The sequence below is a fragment of the Phyllostomus hastatus genome, unplaced genomic scaffold (assembly GCF_019186645.2).
Source record: "Phyllostomus hastatus isolate PE091 unplaced genomic scaffold, TTU_PhHast_1.1 phas_contig_150, whole genome shotgun sequence".
NCBI lineage: Eukaryota > Metazoa > Chordata > Mammalia > Chiroptera > Phyllostomidae > Phyllostomus > Phyllostomus hastatus.
In genome coordinates, this window is record NW_025333611.1 from 34744215 (window position 1) to 34770104 (window position 25890).

Here is a 25890-nt window from a genome sequence, read left to right on the forward strand (position 1 = left end):
CGGTGTCCAGGAATGGCGAGGAGGGATGTTGGGGACCTCTGACTTAAGGTATAATGTTTTCAAGGTTCATCTGTGTTGTAGACTGTATTCTTTAAATAGGCAAATAATATTCCATTTTGTGGTTATACCACATTTTGTTTATTCATTCATTAGTTGGCAGAAATGCTTCTTTAAGTTTTTTAAGAAAGTTTGTTTTATTTTCTCAGATTGTGGGATATTATAGTTCACTCCAAGTACTCGTGATATATTTATTTAGTGCCTGTAGTGTTACCTTTGCTTGGGGGTAATGTAATTTTACTTTATTTGTTTGGGACTAGGGATTCAAAGATGAACAAACTTTGCCCTCATGTGGCTTTTTTTCTAAAGGAATAGACGAGCATATAAACAGATAAATTATAGTACAGTGTGGAAAATACGATTAGCCTCATAACCCAAAGTATGTGTAATCTCAGAAGTCAGCAACTAACTCTACTAGAGAAACGAATTAGTGGTTTCCAAGGAGGTGACATTTGAGCTAGATCTTTCAGAATGAAAAGGAGTTTGCCAAGGTGATTGAGGATATTTCAGATAGAAGTTTGTACCAAGGCACGAAACTGGGAGTAGTCTGGTATATCCTGGCACCTTTGAGATGATCATCACCAGTGCGAGATATCATGGGTAACATGAAGTAATTCTGGAAAGGCAGTGATTCAGGGCCAGATTTTGAACATCTTTACATTTAAGCAAAGGAATTTGTATTTTATACTTTGGGTGTCTTGGGGTTTGGATGAATGAAATGAGGGTCTGCTTATTCAAGATCTGTTGGAACACCTCACATATAGCAAAATAATCCAACTTTTCATTTCTCCAGAAGTTTGTCCATATAGGCACTTGAAAAAATGAATATACCACTCCCACTTCCACACTACCCTCTAACTGCCACCTCTATCATAGTCTGTTGATTTCCTGTTTTGATTTATTTTATCTGCCACTTACCTGAAATTATGTTTATTTATTTCTTTACTTAGCTACTGCTGTTTCTTTGCTTCCAGAGCAGGTTTTTTCTCATCTCATCCTAACCAGTGTTTGGCGCATAGTAGGCACATACCTATATTAAATGAATGAATGAACTGTTCTACTTCTTTTGGCTTAAACTGTAGCATTTTACCCTGTGGTTATAGTCTCCTATTTCTTATCTCTCTCCCTCCCCACTGTTTTCTTCATGTTATTTCAGTACTTGGACCACACTGCCTCCATTCTCTTCAACTTGGCTAGCCTCCAACCTTCACTATCTTCCCTAACTAGCTTAAATTCCACTCTACATCATTCCAGCTATATTCTTGTCAGTCTTCTGCTCTATCCCCCTATCCTTCCACTTTCGTTTGGTTCCATCTACCTATCCATATCCTTACCTGGGCTCAATCTGATCCAAATTCAAGCACATGAGTGTTTGCTAGAGAAAATGGCCTGTTTAGTTTGTGGCTGGTATGTAGTCATGTTTTTCAATCTTATGTAGATTTCCAGCATTTCCCAGAAGTCTTAGGTTTCTAGTTAACATTTTTTTCTCATAACAAACACTGTTTACTCTCTTGTTACTCTCACATTTTACCTTTTCTTTCTTTCTTTTTTTTTTTTTTTGAAGATTTCATTTATTCTTAGAGGAGAATGGAGGGAGAAAGAAAGGGAAAGGAGCATTGATATGTAAGAGAAACATTGGTTGCCTCTCACACATGCCTCACCTGGGGACTGGCCCATAACCCAGGCATGTGCTCTGACTGGGAATTGAACCTGCAGCCTTTCACTTTGAGAGCTGGTGCCCAATCATCTGAGCCACACAGGCATGACAACCTTTTCTTTCTTTCCTTTCTACTTTACAAAGGAAATAGGTCTCTTGGATATGAATTCACTCAGCATTTACCTTCCTGTCTACAAAGCTTTCTGTACTCATGTCCATCTTCACCTCCATTGCCCCCATTCTAGTGTAGGGGTTATCCTTTTTTCTGTTTGAGTCTTAACCATTCACCTGTGGTCTGTAACCTATCCTCTTCCACTCCCTCAGAAGCCTTGCTTTAGTAGTCACCATCTCCCTTCCACTTCACATTCTGTCATCAGTATGTAAACATGTTCAGATATGTCCTTTTAAGTAACAAAATAGCTGTTATTCTATTTCATGATTCCTTTTCTTTCTCTCTTTCTTAGAATGATAGTTGTTTAAAACTCTGTGTTTATATTCCCGTGCACTCTCTCTCTTCTGCATTCTGACCCTTGTGCTCTTTACTCCTTAGTACTGTCCTTGCCATGGTCACCAGTGACTTCTTTCTAAAGTTTTGGTGCATGGCTTTTAGTGACTACCATGACATTTCTTCCTCTAAAATGCCCTATCTTGTTTTCCATGAGACTACTTTTCCTGGTTTTCATTTTTTGTCCGTCAGTTCTTTTAGTTTCTTTTGCATGAATCAAACCACAGTTTCATAAAAAGTAGTTTAATGGGATGTAAATTAGTGTGGTATGAGGATGAATCTCTGTGGTTTAGCTTGAATGTCTAGGAGGGTATTACATCAATTTCTAACATATGGACATTTGCTAAGGATTAGATAGGAGAAAATTAAAATTGTGTTTACTGCCAAGAGTTTAGGATGAAGATTTTCTTTGCTTGTTTTTTGTAATCCTCATCTGAGGATACACTTTTTGTTGATTTGAGAGAGAGAGAGAGAGAGAGAGAGAGAGGGAGGAAAAGGGGCTGGGGAAGAGGAAGGAAGGAGGAAGGAAGGGAGGGAGGGAGGAAGGAAGATAGGAAGGTGGATCAGTTGCCTCCCATATGCCTTCCGATTATGGATCGAACCAGCAACCTAGGTACATATCCTGACTGGGAATTGAACCCGAAACCTTTTGATATATATATGGACAATACTCCAATCAACCGAGCCACCCGGTCAGGGCTGGGGTGAAGATGTTTTATGTTGTCAGATATAAGGTGTTTAACCTGCATCAATAGGGTCAAAGTTCAGGTTTTCTTTTCTTTTTTTAAAGTTTGATTTTTATTCCAATCAAGTCTTTCCAACTATGATGTATTGAATCTCCATTTCACATTTCTTTTTAAAAAGATTTTATTTGTTAATTTTTTTAGAGAGAGGGGAAGGGAAGGAGAAAGAGAGAGAAGCATCAGTGTGTGGTTGCCTCTTGTGTGCCCCCTACTGGGGACCTGGCTGGCAACTCAGGCATGTGCCCTGACTGGGAATCGAACTGGTGGCCCTCTGGTTCACAGGCTGGTGCTCAATCCACTGAGCCACACTATCCAGGGCAGGTTCAGGTTTTCTTTAGGAAGTGAAGAAACCAAACCAAGAGCTGTGACTGATGGATGCTGAGAAATTGACCATTCAGCTTAATGTAACTAATGACACACAGCTCCTGGAATGGCAGTTCTCCTATTTCTTAGCAACTGTCCCATCAGTTGTGCATTCAGTTCACCAGGCTAGTATTCATAGCTTACTGTTTTCCTCTTTCTCTCTCCTCTCTGTCTCTCTCACTATATTAATCTTTTTAATTGTGAAATAAATGTATTATAATAGTACATAAAAGAAATGCAGTGGCTTTTTTTATTATTTACATAAAGTGAATATCTGTTAAGCACTATCTAGTCAAAATGTAGAACATAGTGTCCCAGTCCACCTGGTACGTCCCTTCCTGATTACACTTCCAATCCCCGCCTCCCCCGGCACCTTACTCCAGGAGGTAACTACTCTCCAAACTTGGAAGCCATCACTTCATTTTCCTTATAGTCTGAAAAACTATGCAAACCTAGATAAAACTTGACCTGATTTAAATGGAAAAACACAGTAGCTCTGTGTGTGTGTGTGTGTGTGTGTGTGTGTGTGTGTGTGTTAGTGTTTGTTTTTGCTTCTAGCTGGTGCTTATTGTGTTGTGTAGTACTACCTAGTCTGAATATACCATATTTACTCATTCTTTTATTGATGAACATTTAAATTGTTTGAGTTTTCAACTGTTATGAAAAGTATTGCTGTGAACATTCTTGTATAATGTTAAACTTTTCTGGAATGGAATTGCTGGGGTCAACTGCAATTTTACTAGATTTTGTCTATTTAAAAGACTGTTTATTTAAAAGACTGTCTTTAAAGAGATTGTGGTGATGTTTATTTATACCAGCTCTATATGAGAATTTACACATTTGTGATTCGTTCATCATTTTTTTTACTTGTTATTATTTTATAGTTATTTAACTGCTGTTATTTAAACTGAAAACTATTACTATTTTTGCATTTCTATATTAAAGAAACAGTAACAAAACTATTTAAAAATAAAGGCTTACTTTTATGCCATGAGGGTCCATGCAATGAAATCCTTATGTATTTTTGTGATATTCAGTGTATTTAATATTTATGTGCTTAATACTTAAATATTTATGTTAGCTGTTTTTAGATTAATATGGGATGAGGAGTATATTTTATATACACTGAGTGATACTTGCCACAACTTTTATTATTACTTTTTAATCTAAAGTGTTATAGCTGTATAAGTTTTCATCCCTAAACTAAATGATTGCCTTTTCTAAAAGATCTACTATATATTCTTTAGCAATAATACAATTTTGGGTTTTGTTATATAGGCATTGTTTCTAGAAATTGATGTGAAATATTTATTGAAAAACTCTAATGGATTTTTTTTTTTAAAGTTGGCCTTTGCCAGAGTTTGATCCAAGCCAGATTCGACTGATTGTATATCAAGACTGTGAAAGACGAGGGAGAAATGTCTTGTTTGACTCCAGTGTTAAGAGAAAAAATGAGGACATATCAGTATCGGTGAGCATCATTATTGACTTGGTTGAAATTTAATGTCAAATATTTTAACTCAAAGTGAGTAAAATTTTAATTGTGGTGTTTTGTTTGTTAGTGTAAAACATCTTTGCCATGCTTTTATAATTCAGAGCCCTGATTTTTTAAAGAAAAAAACACTTGCCTTATTTGTCATCAGTCTAATCCCACAGAACATTTTAGTTTGACATTTATTTATTTATTTAGTTGTATTGAGAAATATAACTGGAACTACAAGGGTACTTATAGAGGATCCAGTCCAAACCTCTCACTGTAACAGATGTGGAAAGTGTGATCTAGAGACGTGAAATTACTTATCTAAGATTATTTGTCTGAAGGTAGAAAGTTAAATTTGTAGCCCTTGGCCTATCATATTTTCTCCACTCTACAATGGTAGCAAGATTCTATTCACTTTCTGTTCACTATTCTGTTCACTTTCAGCATCGTATTTTTGAAATAAATGGCTAATTCAGCAGTGTTACATGGATATTCACTTGGTCAGCCAAGAAAACCTAGGTGATTGTGGTTATCTTTGCTGCTGTTATTGCCATTATACTTTCTGGTATAAAGAATCAGTCCTGCCCTAACTGGTGTGGCTCGGGATCAAGTGCCAGCCTGTAAACCGAAAGGTTGCTGGTTAGATTCCTGGTCAAGGCACATGCCTGGTCTCGGGCCAGGTCCCTAGTTTGGGGGCATGTGAGAGGCAACCAGTCCATGTATCTCTCACACACTGATATTTCTCTCTCTTTTTCTCCCTCCCTTTGCCTCTCTCTAAAAGAAAGTAAATTAAAAAAAAAAAAATCAGTCCTGTAATCTGGAAATGGAATCCTGGAATTGTGCTTTCTTGCCTTTCCTAAACTGACAATTTTCACTAAAATTTTAGTAAACTACTAAAAACAAAATACTTTAGGGAAGTCTTTACTACCAGTAGAGTTGTCTGTTAAAGCAAAAAAAAATGTTTATTTTTTGAGACTTAAGAGTTCGTAATTGAAATTTTATGCTTTAGGAAAAAATTGATATATTCACTGTAGTCTGTTGTTTTTTCTCTAGCTACATCCACAGCATCTACTGCAGTGGCACACAATAGGCACATTTTTAAATTACTTTGATTGCCAGATTTTACTATGTTCTTGTAATTACTAACATATTTTCCAAATTTTCTGGAGATCGTGGTTTTTTCAGATTTTTTGCCATTATCTAGGCGCTTTTTTCAATCTGATAAAAATAAGCATTGCAAAATGTTCTTAAAGTATTATTTATTCAAATAACTATTTTCAGAGTACTAGGCACTTGGAGACTTAGCAGTCTCTGTCTTCTTGGTGTCTGCAATTAGCCACCTTTTAGAGAAGGTAGACATTGAACAAAGAAATACACAGATTAATAATTCCACATTGTGATTAAATATTGGGTTGGCCAAAAAGTTCATTTAGGTTTTTCCATAAAAGACACATTTTTCATTTTTACCAATAACTTTGTTGATTTGAACGTTTTGAGTATGTTGGTTATGTCTCGTGTGATATAACATTGATTATTCTCAATTAATGTCTTGATTTGATTGCTATCAACTTCAATTGGTTCACCCAACCATGGAGCATAGTCCAGCGAGAAATCTCCAGCACAAAACTTCACAAACTACTTTTGACACATTCGATCAGTCACAGCACCTTCTCCATAATACCACACAAATCTTTTTTGTGTTTCATTTGTGTTTTAACCTTTTTTGAAATAATAAAGCATAATACACTGAAAATACTGTGTATCTTCTTCTGTCTTCAGTATTAAAATGGCTATAGAGAAATTTACCAGTTTTGATAAGTTTTTTAAAAAAGCATGCTGATATGGTAGCTGTCACAATACAATCTAACAAAATTGTTTTGAATGAAATTAAAAACAACTAAGTGCTACTTAAGAGCCATCTATGGAAAAAAACAAATGAACTTTTTGGTCCACCCAATATTATGAGTAAGACATATACAATGCTTATGAGATTCCAGAGAAGGGAACCCAGTTTTCATCATTTTGGGTATAAGAGTATTAAGGAAAGTTTCACTGAGGAAATGAAATTCAAGCTGAGATCTGAAGAAATTGAGGACATGGAATAGGAGATGAGTATTCCTAGTAGTAGGACCAGCAAATGTAGTCTGCAAAATGACCTAGGAGCCTGCTGAATTGAAGGAACTAAAAGGTGGTAAGTCTAGCTAGAATGATAGTAATTAGTATGTAAAGTAGCTAGGAGATGAAGCTGGAGCAAGATGGAGCAGGAACCAGTGTATTTAGGGCCTGAAATTTAGATTATATCCTAAAGGCAGAAGGCAGCTGTTAAAGGGATTTGGTTTACATTTAAAAAAAAAATCAGTTTGGTAGAGAGCCCAGAAATAAACTCACACAGATGTGACCAATTAGTTTATGATGAAAGAGCTAAGAATATATATATATGGGACAGTATCTTCAATAAATGATGTTGAGACAACTGGATAGCCACATGTAAAAGAATGAAATTGGACTGCTATCTAACACTATACATAACACTAACTCAAAATGCATTAAAGACTTAAATGTAAGGCCTCAAACCTTAAAACTCCTAGAAGAAAATAGAGGCAACAAGCTCCTTGACATCGATCTTGGCAATGAATTTTTGGATTTGACACCAAAAGCAAAGGCAATAAAAGCAAAAATCACCAAGTGGAACTACATCAAACTAAAAAGGTTCTGCACAGCGAAAAAAAATGAACAAAATGAAAAGGCAGGCTCTACCGGATGGGAGGAAACATTTGCAAATCATATGTTAAGGGGTTAATATACAAAGAACTTATATAACTCAATAACAAAAAACTCCCACAGAAACTAATTTAAAAAGTTCCGCAGAAGCTCTGAATAGACATGTTTCCAAAGGAGACATATATATGGCCAACAGATACATGAAAAGGTAGATGATAGCACTGATCATCAGGGAAATGCAAAGTAAAACCATAGTGAAATATCATCTCCTTTTTAAATGGTTATTCTAAAAAAGGTAAGTGTTTACAAGGGTGTGATGGAAAAGGGAATCCTTGTGCACTGTTGGTAGGAATGTAAATTGGTGTAGTCACTGTGGAAAACAGTATGGAGGTTCCTCAAAAAATTGAAAATATAACTACCATATGAGCCAGCAACTCCACTTTTGAATACTTATGCAAAGAAAATAAAAACACTAATTTGCAAAGATACATGAATGCTATGTTCATTGCAGCATTATTTACAATAGCAAAGACATGGAAGTAACTGAGGTGTCCATTGATGGATGAATAGATAAAGACCCTGTGGTGTATATGTACAGTGGAATATTATTCAGTCGTAAAATAGAATGAAATGTTGCTATTTATAGCAACATGGATTGGCTTTGAGGGCATTATGATAACTGAAATAAATGGGAATGAGAAAGGTAAATATGTATAGTCTCACTTAGATGTGGAATCAAAAAAACTGAACCCATAAATTCAGAGGAGAGATAAGTGGTAGTTGGAGGTGGAAGTGGGAGATGGGAAAAATGGGTGAAGTGGGTCAGAATATACAAACTTCCAGTAGTGAAATAAGTCATGGGTATGTAATGAACAGCATGGTGATTATAGTTAATAATACTCTGTTGTATATTTGAATGTTGTTTGTTAAAAGAGCATATCTTAAAAGTTCTCATCAGAAGAAAACAATTTTTTAACCATGCAAAGTGATGGGTGTTAACTAAACTTATTGGGGAGATGATTTCCAAGTATATAAAAATACCAGATCATTATGCTTTACACCTGAAACTAATATATGTCAATTATATCTCAATTTTTAAAAATAGTGAAAAAAATCACTTTGGCTTCTGTGTGGAGAATGGTTAGATATGGGAGACAAGGGAGAAAGAAATGTGTGGTGAATCCAGCGTTTTGGTTTGACTATCTGGGTGGTGAGATGCCAAAGAGTCATAGAATTGTATTCGGTTAGCCAAAAAGTTTGCTTGTTTTTTTTTTACATAAGATGGCTCTCGCAGTGCTTAGTTGTCTTTAACCTCATTCAAAACAATTTTGTTAGATTGTGTTTTGACAGCTGTCGTATCAGTGTGCATTTAAAAATATTATCAAAATTGGTGAATTTTTGTGTAGCCATCATAATATTGAATATGGAAGAAAATAAGCAACATTTTTGGTGTATTACGCTTTTATTATTTCAAGAAAGGTAAAAACACAACTGAAACAAAAGATTTGTGCAGTGTTATGGAGAAGGTGCTGTGACTGATTGAATGTGTCAAAAGTGGTTTGTGAGGTTTTGTGCTGGAGATTTCTCACTGGATGATGCTCCATGGTTGGGTGGACCAGTTGAAGTTGATAGTAATCAAATTGAGACATTAATTGAGAACAATCAGCATTATATAATGTGGGAGATAGCCAACATACTCAAAATATTCAAATCAATAAAGTTATTTTTGAAATTGAAAAGTGTATATTATTTTACAGGAAAAAATTAAATGAACTTTTTGGCCAACAGACAGTTGAAAACTAAGGGTAGTTGCAAAAGTGATATGCGTGTCTTTGTATTTACACTGCTGAATTGATAGGTTGACATTTATTGATTAATCAGTACTCTTTTGAATCCTTTATTTTTTTAATCATCACTTGAGGATATGTATATTGATTTTAGAGAGAGGGAAGTAGGGGGAGAGAGAGAGAGAGAAAGAAACATTGATTAGTAGCCTCCTGTAGGACCAAACCCCAAACCTAGGTATGTGTCCTGACTGGGGATTGAACCCACAACCTTTTGGTGGATGGGTTGACGCTCCAACCATCAGAGCCACTCTGGCCAGGGCTCTTTTGATTACTTTTTAGCACATATTTATTGAGGCTTTTCTTTGTGCTTGATAATGTTCCACTGAATTGCAGCATGTGACCTGTACTCTATGTCTAAATTAATGCCATTCATTGTCTGTTTCTTCACATCCTTCCTTTTTACCTTATCTTAAATAGCCTTGTAAGCCTTGGCTCATGCTGGTTTTTGAACCTACCCTGTCTACCCTTCCTGGGAATGGGGGTTCATTAATCATTACTTTTTTCTGCTATCTTCTTTTTCTTCTCTGTTAGTTTTTTTTTTTTTCTTTACCTGCAAACATTCACAAAGCATCTTTACCCAACACCAGCAAAATAGCCTCTTTCTTTCTCCTTCATATATGCGTTCTTCCATTGTTTGCCTCTTTCTCTCTTGGTCACTGTCAGTTTTCCTTCTCTGTGTCTGTTGGTGTCACCCAGTCTGCCTGTCTCAGTGTCTCTTGGGCTCTTCTCAGTGTAGCTTCCAGTCTCTCTATCTTTTGTTGTCTTCCTCCACTTCTCTTAGTCTCGTTTCTGTCTGTGTCTGAGTAATAATCTGTCTCCTGGCTCTAATCTCTTACCAATCACTCATTCCTCAGTCCTCTGAAATTTTTCCATAAGCTTACTTTTTCTTTAAACTTTTCTCTAGACACATTCATCAGTGACTAGAAATCACTCCAGGCTCACTCGTTTTGTGTGTCCTCGTTCTACATGCCATCTTCCTAGATGGATATAATTTTTCAGGGTTCATCTTATCAGAATTGTATGAATTCCTTCTGATTTCCTGTAGGCCTATTTTTTCCCTCCATCTGAATTCTCATAATTCTTTGCTCATAGATTTCTATATTATAGCTATAACTATGTACTTGTTTTTATTTTTATTTATTGATTTATTTTTAAAGAGAGAGAAAGAAGAGGGGCATAGAGAGAAACATTGATTTGTTCCACTTATGTATGCATTCATTGGTTGATTCTTATATGTGCCCTGATTGGTTATCAAACCTGCAGCCTCGATGTATCTGGACAGTGCTCTACCGAGCAACCTGGCCAGGGATTGTGTGTTTATTTTTAGACTGGGTAGAAAAACAAAGTAAAAAATTCCTTTGTTATCTACCTTTGTTTCCTAAACTGCACACTGCTTCTCATGTGTTAAGTACTCAGCACATACTTTGATCAGTTTTTCTTTCATATTTTTTAATTGTTGTTCAAATACAGTTTTCTGTCTTTTACTCCCATCCCACCCCACCCCCCCAGCCCTCTCCACCTCCCTGATCAGTTTTAATTACAGTTAAGAAGTATATTATCAAAATCCTATAAATTCTTTTATGAAGATTTCATGTTTCTTTTGAATACTACAGAATACATTCAAATACTGTTCTTTCCCCAACTTGCAAGCTGTTTGATCTTTAAGTGATTTTTTTCATTTTTATTATACCTCTACCTTTGGGACACCAAATCATGTGGGTTCTGTATAGGCAAAGAATGACTGTGCGATATAAATTTTAAACTTTTTACACAAAATTTTGGGTTCATACGTAATGCTGAGATAGTTAGGCATTAGCAGTTTGCTGTTGTTGCCTTGTCTGTACACAGCAACTTTCTACTTAAATATGATAAATAGTGAAATCACGTCTCGTGCCCTTTCTTTTTCTTAGTTTAAAACAATCTGCGAGAGAGAATAAAGATTATAAATGCTAATATGACCATATAATTTACCAGAAATTTTATTGAGAAGAAGTTCTATCCTAATACTGAGAAAATAATATCATCATGAATTACAAACCGAGAGCCAAGCTTTCATAGACTTCTATAAGGGCTTCTATATAAAAGTTAATACACAGAAATCAATGAGTCAGTAGATACAAATAACTTGCAATTAAAAGATATGAAGGCAAGACTTCATTTAAAATAGCCAGTTAAAAATATCTATGCATAATCATAACAAACCTATGTGTTTAGAAATTTAAAAGTCATCTGAAGTGCATAAAAGCTTACTTGAGCAAATGGAAAGGCAAAATACCTTCTTGAGTAATATTCACTGTCATCAAGTTGTCTAATTTCTTTAAGTGGCTTTGTAAAATGTTTTTATTTAAATAAAAATGCCAACTTTATTTAATTGGTAGAGGTGGTATGTGGAACTTGATAGCTGATTTTAAAGTTCAGATGGAAAACATTTGCAATAACTGATTGGAAAATAGAAAAAGAAGGGCAGTGTGGATGAGCTAGCTTTACCGGATTTGAAAATACAAAGTCTAAATAATTAAAACAGTGTCACATAAACAGTTACACTAGTGGACCCAATAGAGGGTCAGAAGTAGGTCCAAATATATGGAGAAATTTAGAATTCAGCAAATGTGCATCATCGTAAATCACTAAGGTAAGAGTAGTAAGTGGTATTGAGACAATTAGAAAGCCATTGAAAAGAAAGATAAATTTGGATGTCATATCTAAAGTGTATCAAACATTTAACTGTAAAATAAAACTATAACATTACAAATGAAAACATGAGTTACTTAAAATCCAGAGTCCATAAAGGAGAAGACCAATATATTTGACAATAAAAAAACAATAACAACAAAACCTTGTGTGGTAAACAAAATAAAGCAAAAGCAAACAAAAAAGAAAAAAAACATGAAAGTTAAAGACAAATAGTACCAGGGAAAAACACTTTTGCAATATATAATATCAAGTGGCAGTCTTTCTATATAAAGAGTTCCTAGAAATCAGGACAGGAGAACCACTTAGTGTAAAATTGGGTAAAAGACAAGTGCAGAGAATTCACATGATAAAGGTTCAGTACACATTTGATACAGTTGTTACTCTCAGTTGTAATAAAGGAATTGAAAAAACTATATTGTGATTTTAGTTCTTTCCTTTTAAAGTGGCAAAAACCCAAACATTGAATGACAACATTTTGCTGTTAGAGTGAGTGAGTGAAATGGTACAGCCTCCGTGGAAGGTAATCTGGAGATATTCCAAAATTATCTATAACACAGTAGTTCACCTGCAGTGTCATCCATTAGTAGATGACTGGTTAAGTAAGGTATAATTTTTTTTAGTTTATATTTAATGGGAATGTGTGGGGTGGGAAATAGGGTGGTTGAAGAAGGTGGAACCTAGAGTTCTTTTTGCATAATTTTTTATATTGTTTCACTTTTGAATCATATAACACATTAGTTTTATACAACTTAAATTTTTGAGAAGTTGACAGAACAAGCAAAAAAGTTGAAAATTCATGTGAAAGACTTTTATAAACTGAGAAATACTGTATTAAGTCCCAGTTATTTATTTGAATTTCAGTTGTGAGACTGAATCTGGAACATGGATTATAATATGTGTCCAGGTTATGTGTCCAGGTTAAAGCTTTTAATCCCCTGTGCCTGCCTTTCTCCCACCCTTCTCCCCTTTCTGAATAATTGAGTCCTAGAACCAGTAGATAGGGCCGAACACTAATGTCAGTTGGTGGAGCTTGGTGGACCTGAGCAGAGTATCAAGAGCCCAGGTAGGTTGAGGAGGGCATCTGCATAAGATTTGGGCTAACACAGGTTATCACGGCTCAGGCAGGATGAGGAGGACAGTCACCCTGGGTATCATCATGCAGGTGAGGGAGTGACAGGGGAAGTGAGATGCTAGTTTCATACAAGGGAGTTGATAAAATAAATATATGTTAAGGACAACAAGAGGCATGTTTTTCTCAATGTTAGAAAAGGGGGTTATAAATAAGGGGAGAAAACTAGAAGAACCCTGTGAATTGGAACAGAGATACTGGTATGCACTTAAATTTTTATATAAACACACTTATATACACAACACAATAAATGTAGATGCAAGCTTATGCATGTGTGTATGTGGACACATACGCTCTCTAGCTCTGCCCACTGAGAGGGTGTAAGGACAAGACTCCAGTGTAAGAGGCATACCTAGCCTCTAGATCTTGTCTGAAAGTCCATTCTCCGCTGAGCGGAACCGGGGCTACTTGGAGAACTTGACTGGTCCTTGGGCTGGGACAAGGAAGGAAAAGATAAGCCTGGAACTTCTTGTGTTAAAAGTTTAAAGAATGATGGGAATGGGTCAAAAGGACATAGAAACCAGCTTGGAAGGGCTCTCACTTGAAGGGGTAAAGTCAGGAAAACTTTAGCATAAAAACAAATAATGGTAGAGGATTATAATTCATTGATTAAAATAGGAATCTGGAAGTGATATAAATTAATAAATTGAAAGTTTGATGAGAGACAGCATATTTGGAATATATAAACCATGTGTAGTTTTATTATCCTCATGACCAAAATATTAATTACAAAGGAAAAAATATTTCTTTACAGTGAAGATATTTGGTAGGCATAATCATATGATCATCAATATCAAGACTGTCATCACTGTCAAACAAATCAGAATCATATGCTTCATGGTAAGATGCAATGAGAGGAACACTGTTACTCACGTGGTGTTACATTCCAGGATGTATAGCCGGAATCTTACGAGGGATCATCTAAAAAATTCAGTCTGCAAAATAACTGCATTATAATCTGTCCTCAAAAGCGTCAGGGTTATGAAAGGTAAAGAGAGACTGAAGAAACTTTTTCACCGTGAAGAAGGCTAAAAAGATATAACAACTTAATGGAGGATTGTAAACATAGAGAAAGAATGAAAATTATAATCCATTTATTAAAAAGCCTTTTTCTTAAAGTGATGTTTATAATTTCTTATGCTTAAGGTAGGGTATTGTTAGTTATTGTGGATTAAAAATATTATATCGTCTCCTTTAGTAAAAAAGTAAGACGAGAAAACCAAACCCTTTTTGTCCTATAGTTATGCTCATGCAAGGCCTATGTCTACCTGAAGGTTGGTGACTGTCCCCTGTCCCCTCACTAGACCATCTTCCACTACAGTTGTTTGGTTTCCAAAAAAGTCATAACTTCAAAATAGGAGAGAGAAAAGACATTAGCTGTGAAGTTGGCAGGAGAAGGGTGAAAGTGTGTGTGCGTACATGCACGCACATGCTCGTATGTATGCTTCTGTGCATGCTGTTTATGCTTCAGTACTGGAAGTGATATATGTTGGTTCCATTTCTTCCTCTATCACATTACTTCTTGTTTCAGAGATTGGACCTATGACGGTCCCTCAGCTTGGAATGTCTTTCTAGCCCTCCCCATCTTTCTCTTTCACCTTAACTCCTATGCCTTTTTTTTTTTTTCATAGTCAGTGGCGTAAACAATCAAGGGGAATTTCCTTGAACGCTCTTGACGACGTTAAGTCCTCTCTTGGATAATTGATTTAAACATTGTTCTTTGACCTCTCATTTGTAAAATGGGGATCATAATAGGACCAACTTTGTAGAATTGTGAGGAATAAAAGAGTAAAATCTATGTAAAACAATAAATAGTGTCTGACCAGAAAGTAAGTGCCTATGAGTTAACTGAGTTGACACCATTATTATTACTTTTTAAAAACATTTGAAATATATATCTCATTTATTTTTTTAAAGATTTTATTTATTTATTTTTAGAGAGGGAAGGGAAGGAGAAAGAGAGAGAAACATCAATGTGTGGTTGCTGGGGGTCATGGCCTGCAACCCAGGCATGTACCCTGACTGGGAATCGAACCTGCGACATTTTGGTTCGCAGCCAGTGCTCAATCCACTGAGCTACGCCAGCCAGGGCTACATATCTCATTTATATATTTCTCTAATTATTTGTTAAATATCTCTTTTCCCAGTTAGGTCATTAGTTCCATGAAGAAAAGAACTGTGTCTTTTTTATTCACCTTGTTCCCTAGTGCTTGCTTGGTACACGTGGTACTCAAATGCTTTTGTTAACAGATAAATGGGTTGTTTGCAGTAGTGGATCTTTCACACCAACTGGATTTTGATTTTATGTATATTACAGACTTACTGGGTCTTATGACTTTGGTGTAGTGACTTGACTTCTCTGGACTTCAGGTTTCTCAACAGTAAAATTGGGTTGTAATATCTACTACACTGAGTATTATAGAAAATACATTTAAAGCCCTAGCATTTTGTTGGCAATCAGTAAGTTGTGAAGTTATTAAGATGTTGCCAACAATATCAGTACTGAAAATACCAGTATTTTTAGTGAGCATTTAAAAGAAATATTATAAATGAAATAATATCTAGTAAAGTTCCTGACCCTGGGAGTAGGGATTCAGTTATGTTAGCCCCTGCTTTAACTTTTTTCTAATAATATTTATAACTGCATATCAGTAAGCATATGCTGGTTCTAGAGACTGTATAGGGAGGGCAATTTATTTATTTATTTATTTATTTATTTATAAGTATATAATGAGAGAGACACACAAATGCATACATACTCCTTGAAGTGTTACAAATAACCTACCCATTAGGTAGAGTTTTTCTCCCCATTAAACAGATAAGGCTTAGAGACATCAAGTAACTTCCCCAATGAGCCAGGATTTAAATCCAGTCTATTTTATTTTAAAGCCTTTGTTCTTATTTTACCACCTTCTCACTTTACACTTTTGGTTAGAGATGATTTGGAGTTACCAGATGCTCTCTTTTACAATGCCTTTGGTTTTCTGAAAATTGTGATACCAGTTAGATTACTTCCTCTGAAATCTTTCTGAAGTTTGTTTCATGGAAGAGGGATAAAGCACTGGAATGCTTTCAGGAGGATTATCACAGACCTTAGTGGATCGCAACTTTGGTAGTTGTGAGCAGTGAAAGCTCAATCTGTTGGGGAGGGAGAGGGGAGCAAGAGGAATAAAGAAAAACAAATAGAAATGTGTTCTTATTCCATACTAGACTGTACAACTTCCTCATCCTAAGGTTAGCTCTTAATAAAAATGTAATTGTTTAATACATTTTCATTTCAAAAGATTAAATTTATTATGTGTGCACACACAAGGTCTGTTCAGAAGGTACCCAGCCATGCACTATGAAAAACAGATATTTATTGAAGAAGTTACAAGATACAAGAATCATTGTACATAGGACAGTGACACCTCTGTCCTCTTCAAAGTTAGCACCTTGGGACCACACACACTTCTCCCAGTCACCATCAGCTGTTCCATTGTATTTTCCTGAATCTCATCAATGGTCTGAAATCTCTTCCCTTTCAAAGATGATTTTAGTTTTGGAAAAAGCCAGAGGTCTCAGGCTGCCAAATCTGGACTCTAGGGAAGCTAAGTCACCTGGACGATTTGATATTTTACCAAAAAAGCACTAGATGTGATGCATGAGCAGGCACATTGTGGTGTTGAAGCAGCCAATCACCAAGTGCCCATAGCTACAGCCTTCTGAATCAGTTGTTCTATTCACTCAGTCATTTTGAATGCAATGGCCACACAGTATGCATGCTCACTCAATGGTGTCTACTGCCCCCACTGACTAGTATAGTGAAGTCATCATTGTTCATGCATGCCCATTCCATTCCACTTTCCTTGGCTACCAGCCTACCTTAATGTTGTGTCAACCATTCTCATAATATTAACAGTGGTTGGACTTTTTCTAGACAGACCTTGTACAGTAAAATATAAAGCTCTCATTTGCATTTCTGGATCTCTCCCCAGAAGTTGTTGTCTATAAAATGTTGCTTATGTTCACTTGTAATGGGGGTATTATATTTAAATGAATTAATAAGTATTTTTAAATTTCTGTTATAATTTGTAATATGGGGAAATATTGGTAGATACAGTTCACATAAACAAAAGGTCCTTGTGGTCCTCGATAATTTTTAAGGGCATAAGGAGTTTTGAGACCAAATCATTTTTAAAATGCAGTATATTTGTTAAATTGCTAGTAATGAACATTTATAGTAATATAGAAAAATCCCCATGATTTAATGATGTTGCTGAAAAAAGTACAATATAGTCTTCACAAGTGTTATAGTTATGAGATATAGAACAGAAAACAGTATTGGAGAGAATATGGTAAAATGCAAATAGTCATTATATTAAGGTTTCATTCTTGATTTTTCAAAGGTTTTTATGCTATAATTAAGTTTGTATATGGTGAAAAATCAGTTAAAATATGAATGGGGATAATGTTTCTATTTCAGAAACTCTGTAGTGATGCTCAAGTTAAAGTCTTTGGGAAATGCTGCCAACTGAAACCTGGAGGAGACAGTTCTTCTTCTTTAGATAGTTCTATTACTTCATCTTCTGATGTAAAAGAACAGTGTCCTAAGTACCAGGTAAGAACACGGATGTCATTTATTTATTTGTTCGTTTGTCAATAAATATTTTTCAGTATCTGCAATATGTTGTGCACTATTCTAGGGACTGGGGATATAACATGGGCTAGTTTTTACTCTCCTGGAGCTTACATTGTAGCTGGAGAGGCAGGTAATTAAACAAATAAGTTTATGCAATTCAATACATCTTAGGGTAGGGGAAGTCCAGAGAACTATGAGCATAGGTAGCAGGGGTATTTTTCCCACCTTTTATTTCCTACTTCAGCTTTTTTGGACTCCTGGAATAATTTCTTATTTTACATAAATACTTTTTAATTATTGAAATATGAAGATAACTATTTATAATTAGGTAATTGTGTTTAGATGGAAATTGGCTCTCATACCAAATCATTCGGACAGTAATAACTCTGAAATTACTAAAATCCAGATATTAGGAGGTACTACATAGTTCTTCCTGCCCTCCTCTATTCCTTCTTCACCTTCCTAATAGTGCTGATGCATACATACATCATCATATGTACACCAGTTTGGACATTTTCTAATTTGGCCAACTGTGCAAGCTTGCCTTTTTTTCTAATATTATGGAGTAAAAAGTGAATATTAGCAAATAGATTCAGATTTTAGGGGCTGTGAAGCAGTGAGGGGTTGTAATCTCCTTTTGCATCAGAGTCCCTAGAGATTTTCTTTTTTAAGGTATTGATTCCCAGGTCATGTACCCATACATTCTGATAAGTTCAGTATGGTCCTGGAAATCTGCTTTTTTAGCAAGAAGATATTTAATTATTGTAGCATATAGTCCACTACACTTGATAAGATGTGATTTCAGGTAACTAGAACATTAATTATCTTTGACTTACACAGATTATTATAGATTAACTTTTAGTAATGAGTACTTGCAAAGAATTGACCTTTCAAATAAGGGCTTTTAAAAAAATAAGGCATTAAGGATAATAAAACTTTCTTAATTATGACCTTTTTTGTGTGATAGATTATATCACATTAAAATATATGACATGCTAGTGGCATTCATGATAACTATTTGGTACATATTACATCAGGCAAAGTGTACCTCTAATAGCAAACTGTGTGGTCTCATAAAATTGTAAACAGTAATTTATTTTTACTTTTTACATAATAAAATAGTTTTATCCTCACCTGAGGACACTTTTTTGTTGCTTTTAGAAAGAGAGTGTGGGCAAGGGTGGGGAGAGAGAGAGAGACATGTGAGAGAGAAATATTGATTGGTTTCCTTCTCATACATGCCACAGCCAGGGATGGAACCAGCAACCTGACCAGGAATCAAACCTGTGACTCTCTTGTCTATGGGATGACGCTCCAACCAACTGAGCCATACAGGCCAGGGAAACATTAGTTCATTTTTATTGTCTTTTTTTCTGAGAATTTTTCTATTTATTTAAAAAATTTATAAATGCCTTAATATTTAAATTCTTGCTTTATATAAAAAATAACTTTAGTCAAAATACAAATGGAGTTAGACACATGATAGCAAGTATGAACTTGCAAAAAGAAGGCTCTTATTTATTTTCTTTTTTAAGATTTTATTTATTTTTATAGGATGGGAAGAGAGGGAGAGAAACATCCTTGTGTGAGAGAATCATCAATTGGTTGACTCTTGCATGCTCTCCAACCAGGGACCTGGCCTGTAACCCAGGCATGTGCTCTTGACCAGGAACCAAACCAGCAACCTTTTGTTTTGCAGGCTAGCCCTCAACCCACTGAGCCACACCAGCCAGGGCAAGACTCTGATTTTTGTCATTAGTAGAAGAAATTTAGGTTGACACTAAGAGTGGCATTGATCTCTTTTTTAAAAAAAATCAAACTACTTGGTTATTTAAAAAAATTGTTCTGCTCTGTTTCTAAAATGTTGTTCTAAGTGCCCAAACCTTTGTGCTTTGAAATAGAAATTTTATCTTAACCTAGGTATATCAGAAGTGATTTTTTCTGTAAAAAATTAGCTTTGTGCCCTGATTAGCGTGGCTCAGTTGGTTGGGTGTCGTCTTGCAAACTAAAAGGTTGCTAGTTTGCTTCCTGGTCAGGGCACATGCCTGGGTGCTGGTTAAATCCCCATGTTGGGGCCTGTAAGAGGCAACTGATTGATATTTCTCTCCCTCTCTCCTTCTCTCCCTCCCCCTCCCTCTAAAAATAGATAAATAAAATCTTTTTTAAAATTAGCTTTGTGTTTTTATTAAAGCAAGATTAAAACTACAGCACTGAGGAAGAAAAGGAATAATACATAAGTTGGTATGTATAAGAAACTAAAAATAGTATGTATAATGAAATGGATTGTTATTTGAGGATGTATTTGTAAAGAAAGGTGACAGAAATATCAATATATAGATTTTTTAAATGAAGATAGTAAATAAGTAGTGGAGTCATTGCTTAAAGTCATTATAAAAGAAAAATAGTGTGCACATGTACTATATTTTGCTGTGTATATAATATGTACTTTTTTTGCCCAAATTTTTTAGGGAAAAAGAAGGATGTGCATTATATACATGTATAAACATGTGTAGTACTGGTTCTGTATCTATATAAATGTTTTTAATTCTTTTATTTACATTTATACATTAAAAGTATAACTCTACAAAGCAATAATGATACCTGTATGCAAAATAATAGCCTTCATAATACAAAAATGTATCTTAATATAAATAAATGAAAAATTGAATTAAAAACTTAAAACTAAAGATTTTTTCCTGAAAGTTTGGGCCAAAAATATGGGTGCATATTATACATGAGAGCACATTATACATGGCAAAGTACGGTACTCCTTGGTCTCCACTTATAAAATGGGGGTCCTTATCACTTTGTTATCATCAGAAGAATTTGTTAAGTGTTTTTTAAAAGCTTCAAATTCTTGATTTTCCTCACTGAGATGGTTTAAGTGAAATTTGCAAGTAATCATCACTTGCTGTCTTAGTTATTAGTGTCATCTTCCTTACCAGTTTAAGTTCTTTATTGTTTAAGAATTGTTTTGGAACACCCTCTAAAATAGTGATATAAGCAAATTAGGGATTATTTTCCTCACTTGACAAGAAGTATGGAGGTAGACCATCTAAGTATGATATATTGGCTTCAAGATAACCAAGGCTCCCTTGTATTTCCACCTAGACAGAATTAATGTGTAATCATTGCCTTGTGGTCCTACTATGGCGTCTTCATCTTCAGTGACTTCCATTTATATTTCATTGAGCAGGCCTATGTTGAATGCATATAAGTGGATAGTACTGAAAGCGGCTACTCCAGCCATTAGTTGAACCCTTTGAATACATAAACCAACCCCAAATCTCCTGTTTATAAAGGTGGCTCTGTAATGTGGTTTTTCTGAGTTGGGCACATCACTGCCCTGAAACAAATAGGACTTTAAAATGTAAGGAATAAGATATTTGGTAGATAGTTAGTGATATTTACCACAGTATCTAAATAGTAACCAAATGGATGCGTTTAATTTTAACCTTTTTTTTGGCTCCTGTGAAGACAAAGAGTAGTAGAAAGGAATAACTTTTTGATTAGTTTGTTTTTGTTTTCCTTTCTTTTTTTTTAGCATTTTATTAAATTTATTGGGACATTGGTTAATGTGTAGGTTTCAGGTATACAGTTCTACAGTACATCATGTGTATATTGTATTGCATATTTACCACCCTAAGTCAAGTCTCTTTTTGTTACCATTTATCCCCCATTTTGCCTTCTACCTCCCTGTACCCTCTTTGATCAGTTCTTTGAAAACAAGACACTGTTTCAAATAAGTCTGTTTTTAAAAATACAAGATACATACAAATTACTTCTATTTTACACAGTAGGAGTGGTAGAAATTTTTCTATAATTTCTGTGAATTCTATTTCTTGTTTTCTGTCCTGGAGAAACATTGTGTATGCATAAGATGTGGTTAATAGTGGTCATTTGTGCATTATTTGTAATAGTAAAAACCCAGAAGTTACCTAAATACCCATCTGTAAAGGGAGCTGGCTTGATAAACTGGTATTTTCATATGGTAAAATGCTGTGCAGCTCTTAAAGGAAATCCATGTACAATAATTTGGTTACATTTATAAGATATTGTAAAATGAAGAAAATCCAGCTGCAGAGCAGTATAGAATCACTTTTAAAAACTTACATATGATAATGACAGGAAAGGAATTTTTAATAAATCAATATTTGAAATAGTCATAAGATTTTAAGTTCTACAATCTTATTAATGTTATGGTTATTGCTTAGGGTTCTCGGTGCTCTTCTGATGCCAATATGCTTGGAGAGATGATGTTTGGTTCAGTAGCAATGAGCTACAAAGGGTCCACCTTAAAAATTCATCAAATCCGGTAAGGGATTCTCTGATTTTTTTCCTAATAAATTCATTCAGAATAGTGAATATTTTTGAAGATAAGATAATTTCATGTAGTCTTCACTCAGATTGAGCATGTCATATTACTTAATTTATGATGTTCGTGGGTTTAAGGCTGCTTCTTGGCTGTTAGGACTGCTGTGAAATCTCTCTGAATTATACATTTTTATTTATAGTAAATTGAACAAGTTCTTGTGTTTTAGTTTTGATCTCTTTCTTCCTTTCTTTTTATTCATAGTTCCCCTCCACAGCTTATGCTGAGCAAAGTTTTTACTGCACGGACTGGCAGCAGCATTTGTGGGAGTCTCAATACGTAAGTGGTTATGGAAGCAGGGAGAAATGAATTATTTAAGATGTGCAAAATATGAAAACTAACAGACTGCTCTTAGGATTGCAACTTAAATTCAGATTTTTTTTCCCATCCCTTAAGATTGAAAGTTTATGGAAATAAGACCCATCCCAGCTTTATTGAGCAGTAATAATGGACATAAAATGTTGTGTAAATTTAAGGTATACAGCATGTTGATTTGATACATTTACATGTTGCAGAATAGTTACCATCATAGCACTAACACGCTTCATCCTGTCACATACTTGCCATTTATTTTTTGTTTTAAGGACATTTAAAATTTACTCTCGTAACAACTTCTAAGTATACATATTATTAGCTGTAATCTGCATGCTATATATTAGATCCGCAAAATTTGTTAATCTGATAACTTAAATTTGTACCCTATGATTATTAGCTTCCTTTTTCCCACACCCCCAGTCCCTCTTAACCACCACTCTGCTCTCTTGTTTCTCTGAGTTTGGTTCTTTTAGATTCCACTTATAAGTGTTACCATAAAGTATTTGTCTTTCTTTATCTGACTTATTTCACTTAGCATAATGCCCTCAAGTTTCATTTAAGTTGTCGCAAATGACAAGATTTCCTTCTTTCTCATGGCTGCATTATATTTGTGTGTATATGAATGGCATTCTTTTTATCCATTCAGTTGTTCACAGATACTCAGGTTGTATCTATATTTTGGCTGTTGTCAGTAATGCTACAATGAGCATTATTCACAATGGCTTAAACATGGAAACAACCTAAGTGTCCCTCAAAAGATGATTGGATAAAGAAGTTGTGGTACATACAGGGTGGGGCAAAAGTAGGCTTATAGTTGTTCATATGGAAAATAATATAATAAATAATGCAAGAATAAACTATGTTTTGTGTACTTACAACTGTAAACCTACTTTTGTTGCACCCTGTGCATACAATGGAATACTACTTAGCCATAAAAAATTATGAAATATTATCATTTGTGACAACATGGATGGATCTTGAGAGTATCGTACTAAGTGAAATAAATCAAATGGAAAGGTCAAAAACCATATGATTTTATCCACATGTGGGATATAAAACAGAAAGCAACAAGCAAAATCTCAGACACAGACAATAGAATGGTGGTTGCCAGAGAGGAAGAGCAAGTATGGGGAGTATGAAGAGGATAAAGGGGATCAAACATTGTGATGGAAGGAGACTAGAATTTGGGTGGTGAGTACACAGTATACAGATGATGTATTACAGAAGTGTACACCTGAAAATTATATGATGTTATTAGCCAGTGTAACCTCAACAAATTCAATTAGAAAATAATGCTGCAATGAACATGGGAGTTGCAGGTATTTGTTTGGTATCCTGTTTTCATTTATTTTTGCTATATACCCAGAGTGGGTATATAGCTGGGATATGTCATGCTAGTTCCAATTTTAATTTTTTGAGGAACCTTCATACCATTTCTATAGTGGTAGTATCAATTTACATTCCAACCAACAGTGCATAATAGTTCCCTTTTCTCTACATGCTTGACACTTAGCATCTCTTGTCGTTTTGATGATGTCAGATGAACAGATGTGAATTGATATCTTATTGTAGTTTGATTGGCATTTTCCTGATGAGTGATTTTGAGCATTTTTGCATGTATTTGGCCTTTTGTATGTCTTTGGAAAACTGTCATTTCAGTTTCCCTGAATATTCAGAGGAACTATTTTGGAATTGGGTTTTTTTTTTCTATTGATGCCTATGAATTCTTTATATATTTTAGGTATTAGTCCCTTGTCAGATACATAGTTTGCAAATATTTTTTTTCCATTCCATAGGTTGCTTTTTCATTTGGCTGACTGCTGCTTTTGCTGTACAGAAGTTTTTTAGTTTGATGTAGTCCCACTTCTTTATGTTTGCTTTTGTTGCTTGTGCTTTTGTGTCATATTCAAGAAATTGCTGCCGAGACCTGAGTCAAGGAGGTTTTTCCCTATGGTTTCTTCTAGGTGTTTTACAGTTTGGGATATTATGTTTAAAACTTTTATCTATTTCAAGTTCTTTTTTTTTTTTTAGTGATATAAAATAGGGTTTCAGTTTCATTCTTCAGCATATGGTTGTCTCCTTTCCTCACTGAGTATTCTTGACTTCCTAATCAAATATTAGTTGACCATACAGGGTAAGGCAAAGGTAGGTTCTAGTTGCTCATGTGGAAAATAATACAATAATAAATAATTCAAGAATAAACTCTTTTACATACTCACAACTATAAACCTACTTTTGCCCCACCCTACTTTTGTATATGTGGGAGTTTTTTTTTAGCCTCTTGAGTGCGTTCCATTATTCTATGGGTCTATTTTTTATGCCAGCATCATACTGTTTTGATTACTGTAGCTTTGTAGTCTAGTTTGAAATGAGGAAGTGTGATGCCTGGGGGTTATGTGTGTCTTCTTCAATTTCTTTCATCAAAGGCTTCTAGTTTTCAGTGTAGCGATCTTTTACCTCTTAGTTAAATTTCTAGGAATTTGGTTGTTTTTGATGCAGGTTTTTTTTTATTTCTTCTTTGGCTGTCTTGTTAGTGTATTAGAAACACAACTGTTTTCTGTATGCTGATAGTGTATCTTGCACCTTGACTGAATTTGCTTATTCTAGCAGTTTTTTTATTGAATCTTTAGGATTTTCTATATATAAGATCATATCATCTTCATACAGACTGTTGCCTTTTTTTTTCTTGCCTGATTATTCTGGCTAGTACTTCCAGTACTGTATTGCATAGGAGTGGTGAGAGTAGGCATCCTTGCCTTGTTCATGATCTTAGGGGAAAAGCTTTCAACCTTTCACCATTGAGTATGATGTTGGCTTTCAATTTGTTGCATATGGCCTTTATCACATTGAAATTTGCTCCTTCTATACTCTTTGTTGAGGGTTGGGTTTGTTGTTTTTTTTGTTTTTTTTTTTTTTCATGAAAAGATGTTGTATTTTGTCAAATGCTTTTTCTGGAGCTGATTGTGATGATCATATGATTTTTGTCTTTCATTCTGTTAATGTGGTGTGTCCTATTTATTGCTTTGCATTTGTTGAACCATTCTTGCATCCCAGGCGTAAATTTCACTTGATAATATTGAATGCTCTTTTAATGTACTATTGAAGTCAGTTTGTTAATACATTGTTTAGAATTTTTGCATGTATGTTCATCAGTGATATTAGTCTTTACTTTGTAGTGTCCTTATCTGGCTTTGATGTCAGGGTAATTCTGACCTCCTCCTCTTTGGTTTTTGGAAGAGTTTGAGGATTGACATTAATTCTTAGATGTTTGATAGAATTTACCAGTGATACCATCTGAATCTGGACTTTTCTGTGTTGGGAGGTTTGTGATTACCAATTTATCTCCTTCCTCATTATTGGTCTGTTGAGAGTTTCTATTTCTTCAT

At 34.9% G+C, this 25890-nt stretch overlaps 1 protein-coding gene across 2 annotated transcripts in view; it reads left to right on the forward strand.

The window, feature by feature from the left end:
* The window catches only part of FNIP1 (folliculin interacting protein 1), a 121350-nt gene that overhangs the window by 44751 nt on the left and 50709 nt on the right, over positions 1-25890 (forward strand). For both annotated transcript variants that reach the window (XM_045822828.1, XM_045822837.1), the window contains exons 2-5: positions 4670-4796; positions 17662-17796; positions 22032-22132; positions 22394-22468. In XM_045822828.1, the coding sequence (XP_045678784.1) occupies positions 4670-4796; positions 17662-17796; positions 22032-22132; positions 22394-22468 (438 nt within the window). The remainder of the gene's footprint in view (positions 1-4669; positions 4797-17661; positions 17797-22031; positions 22133-22393; positions 22469-25890) is intronic.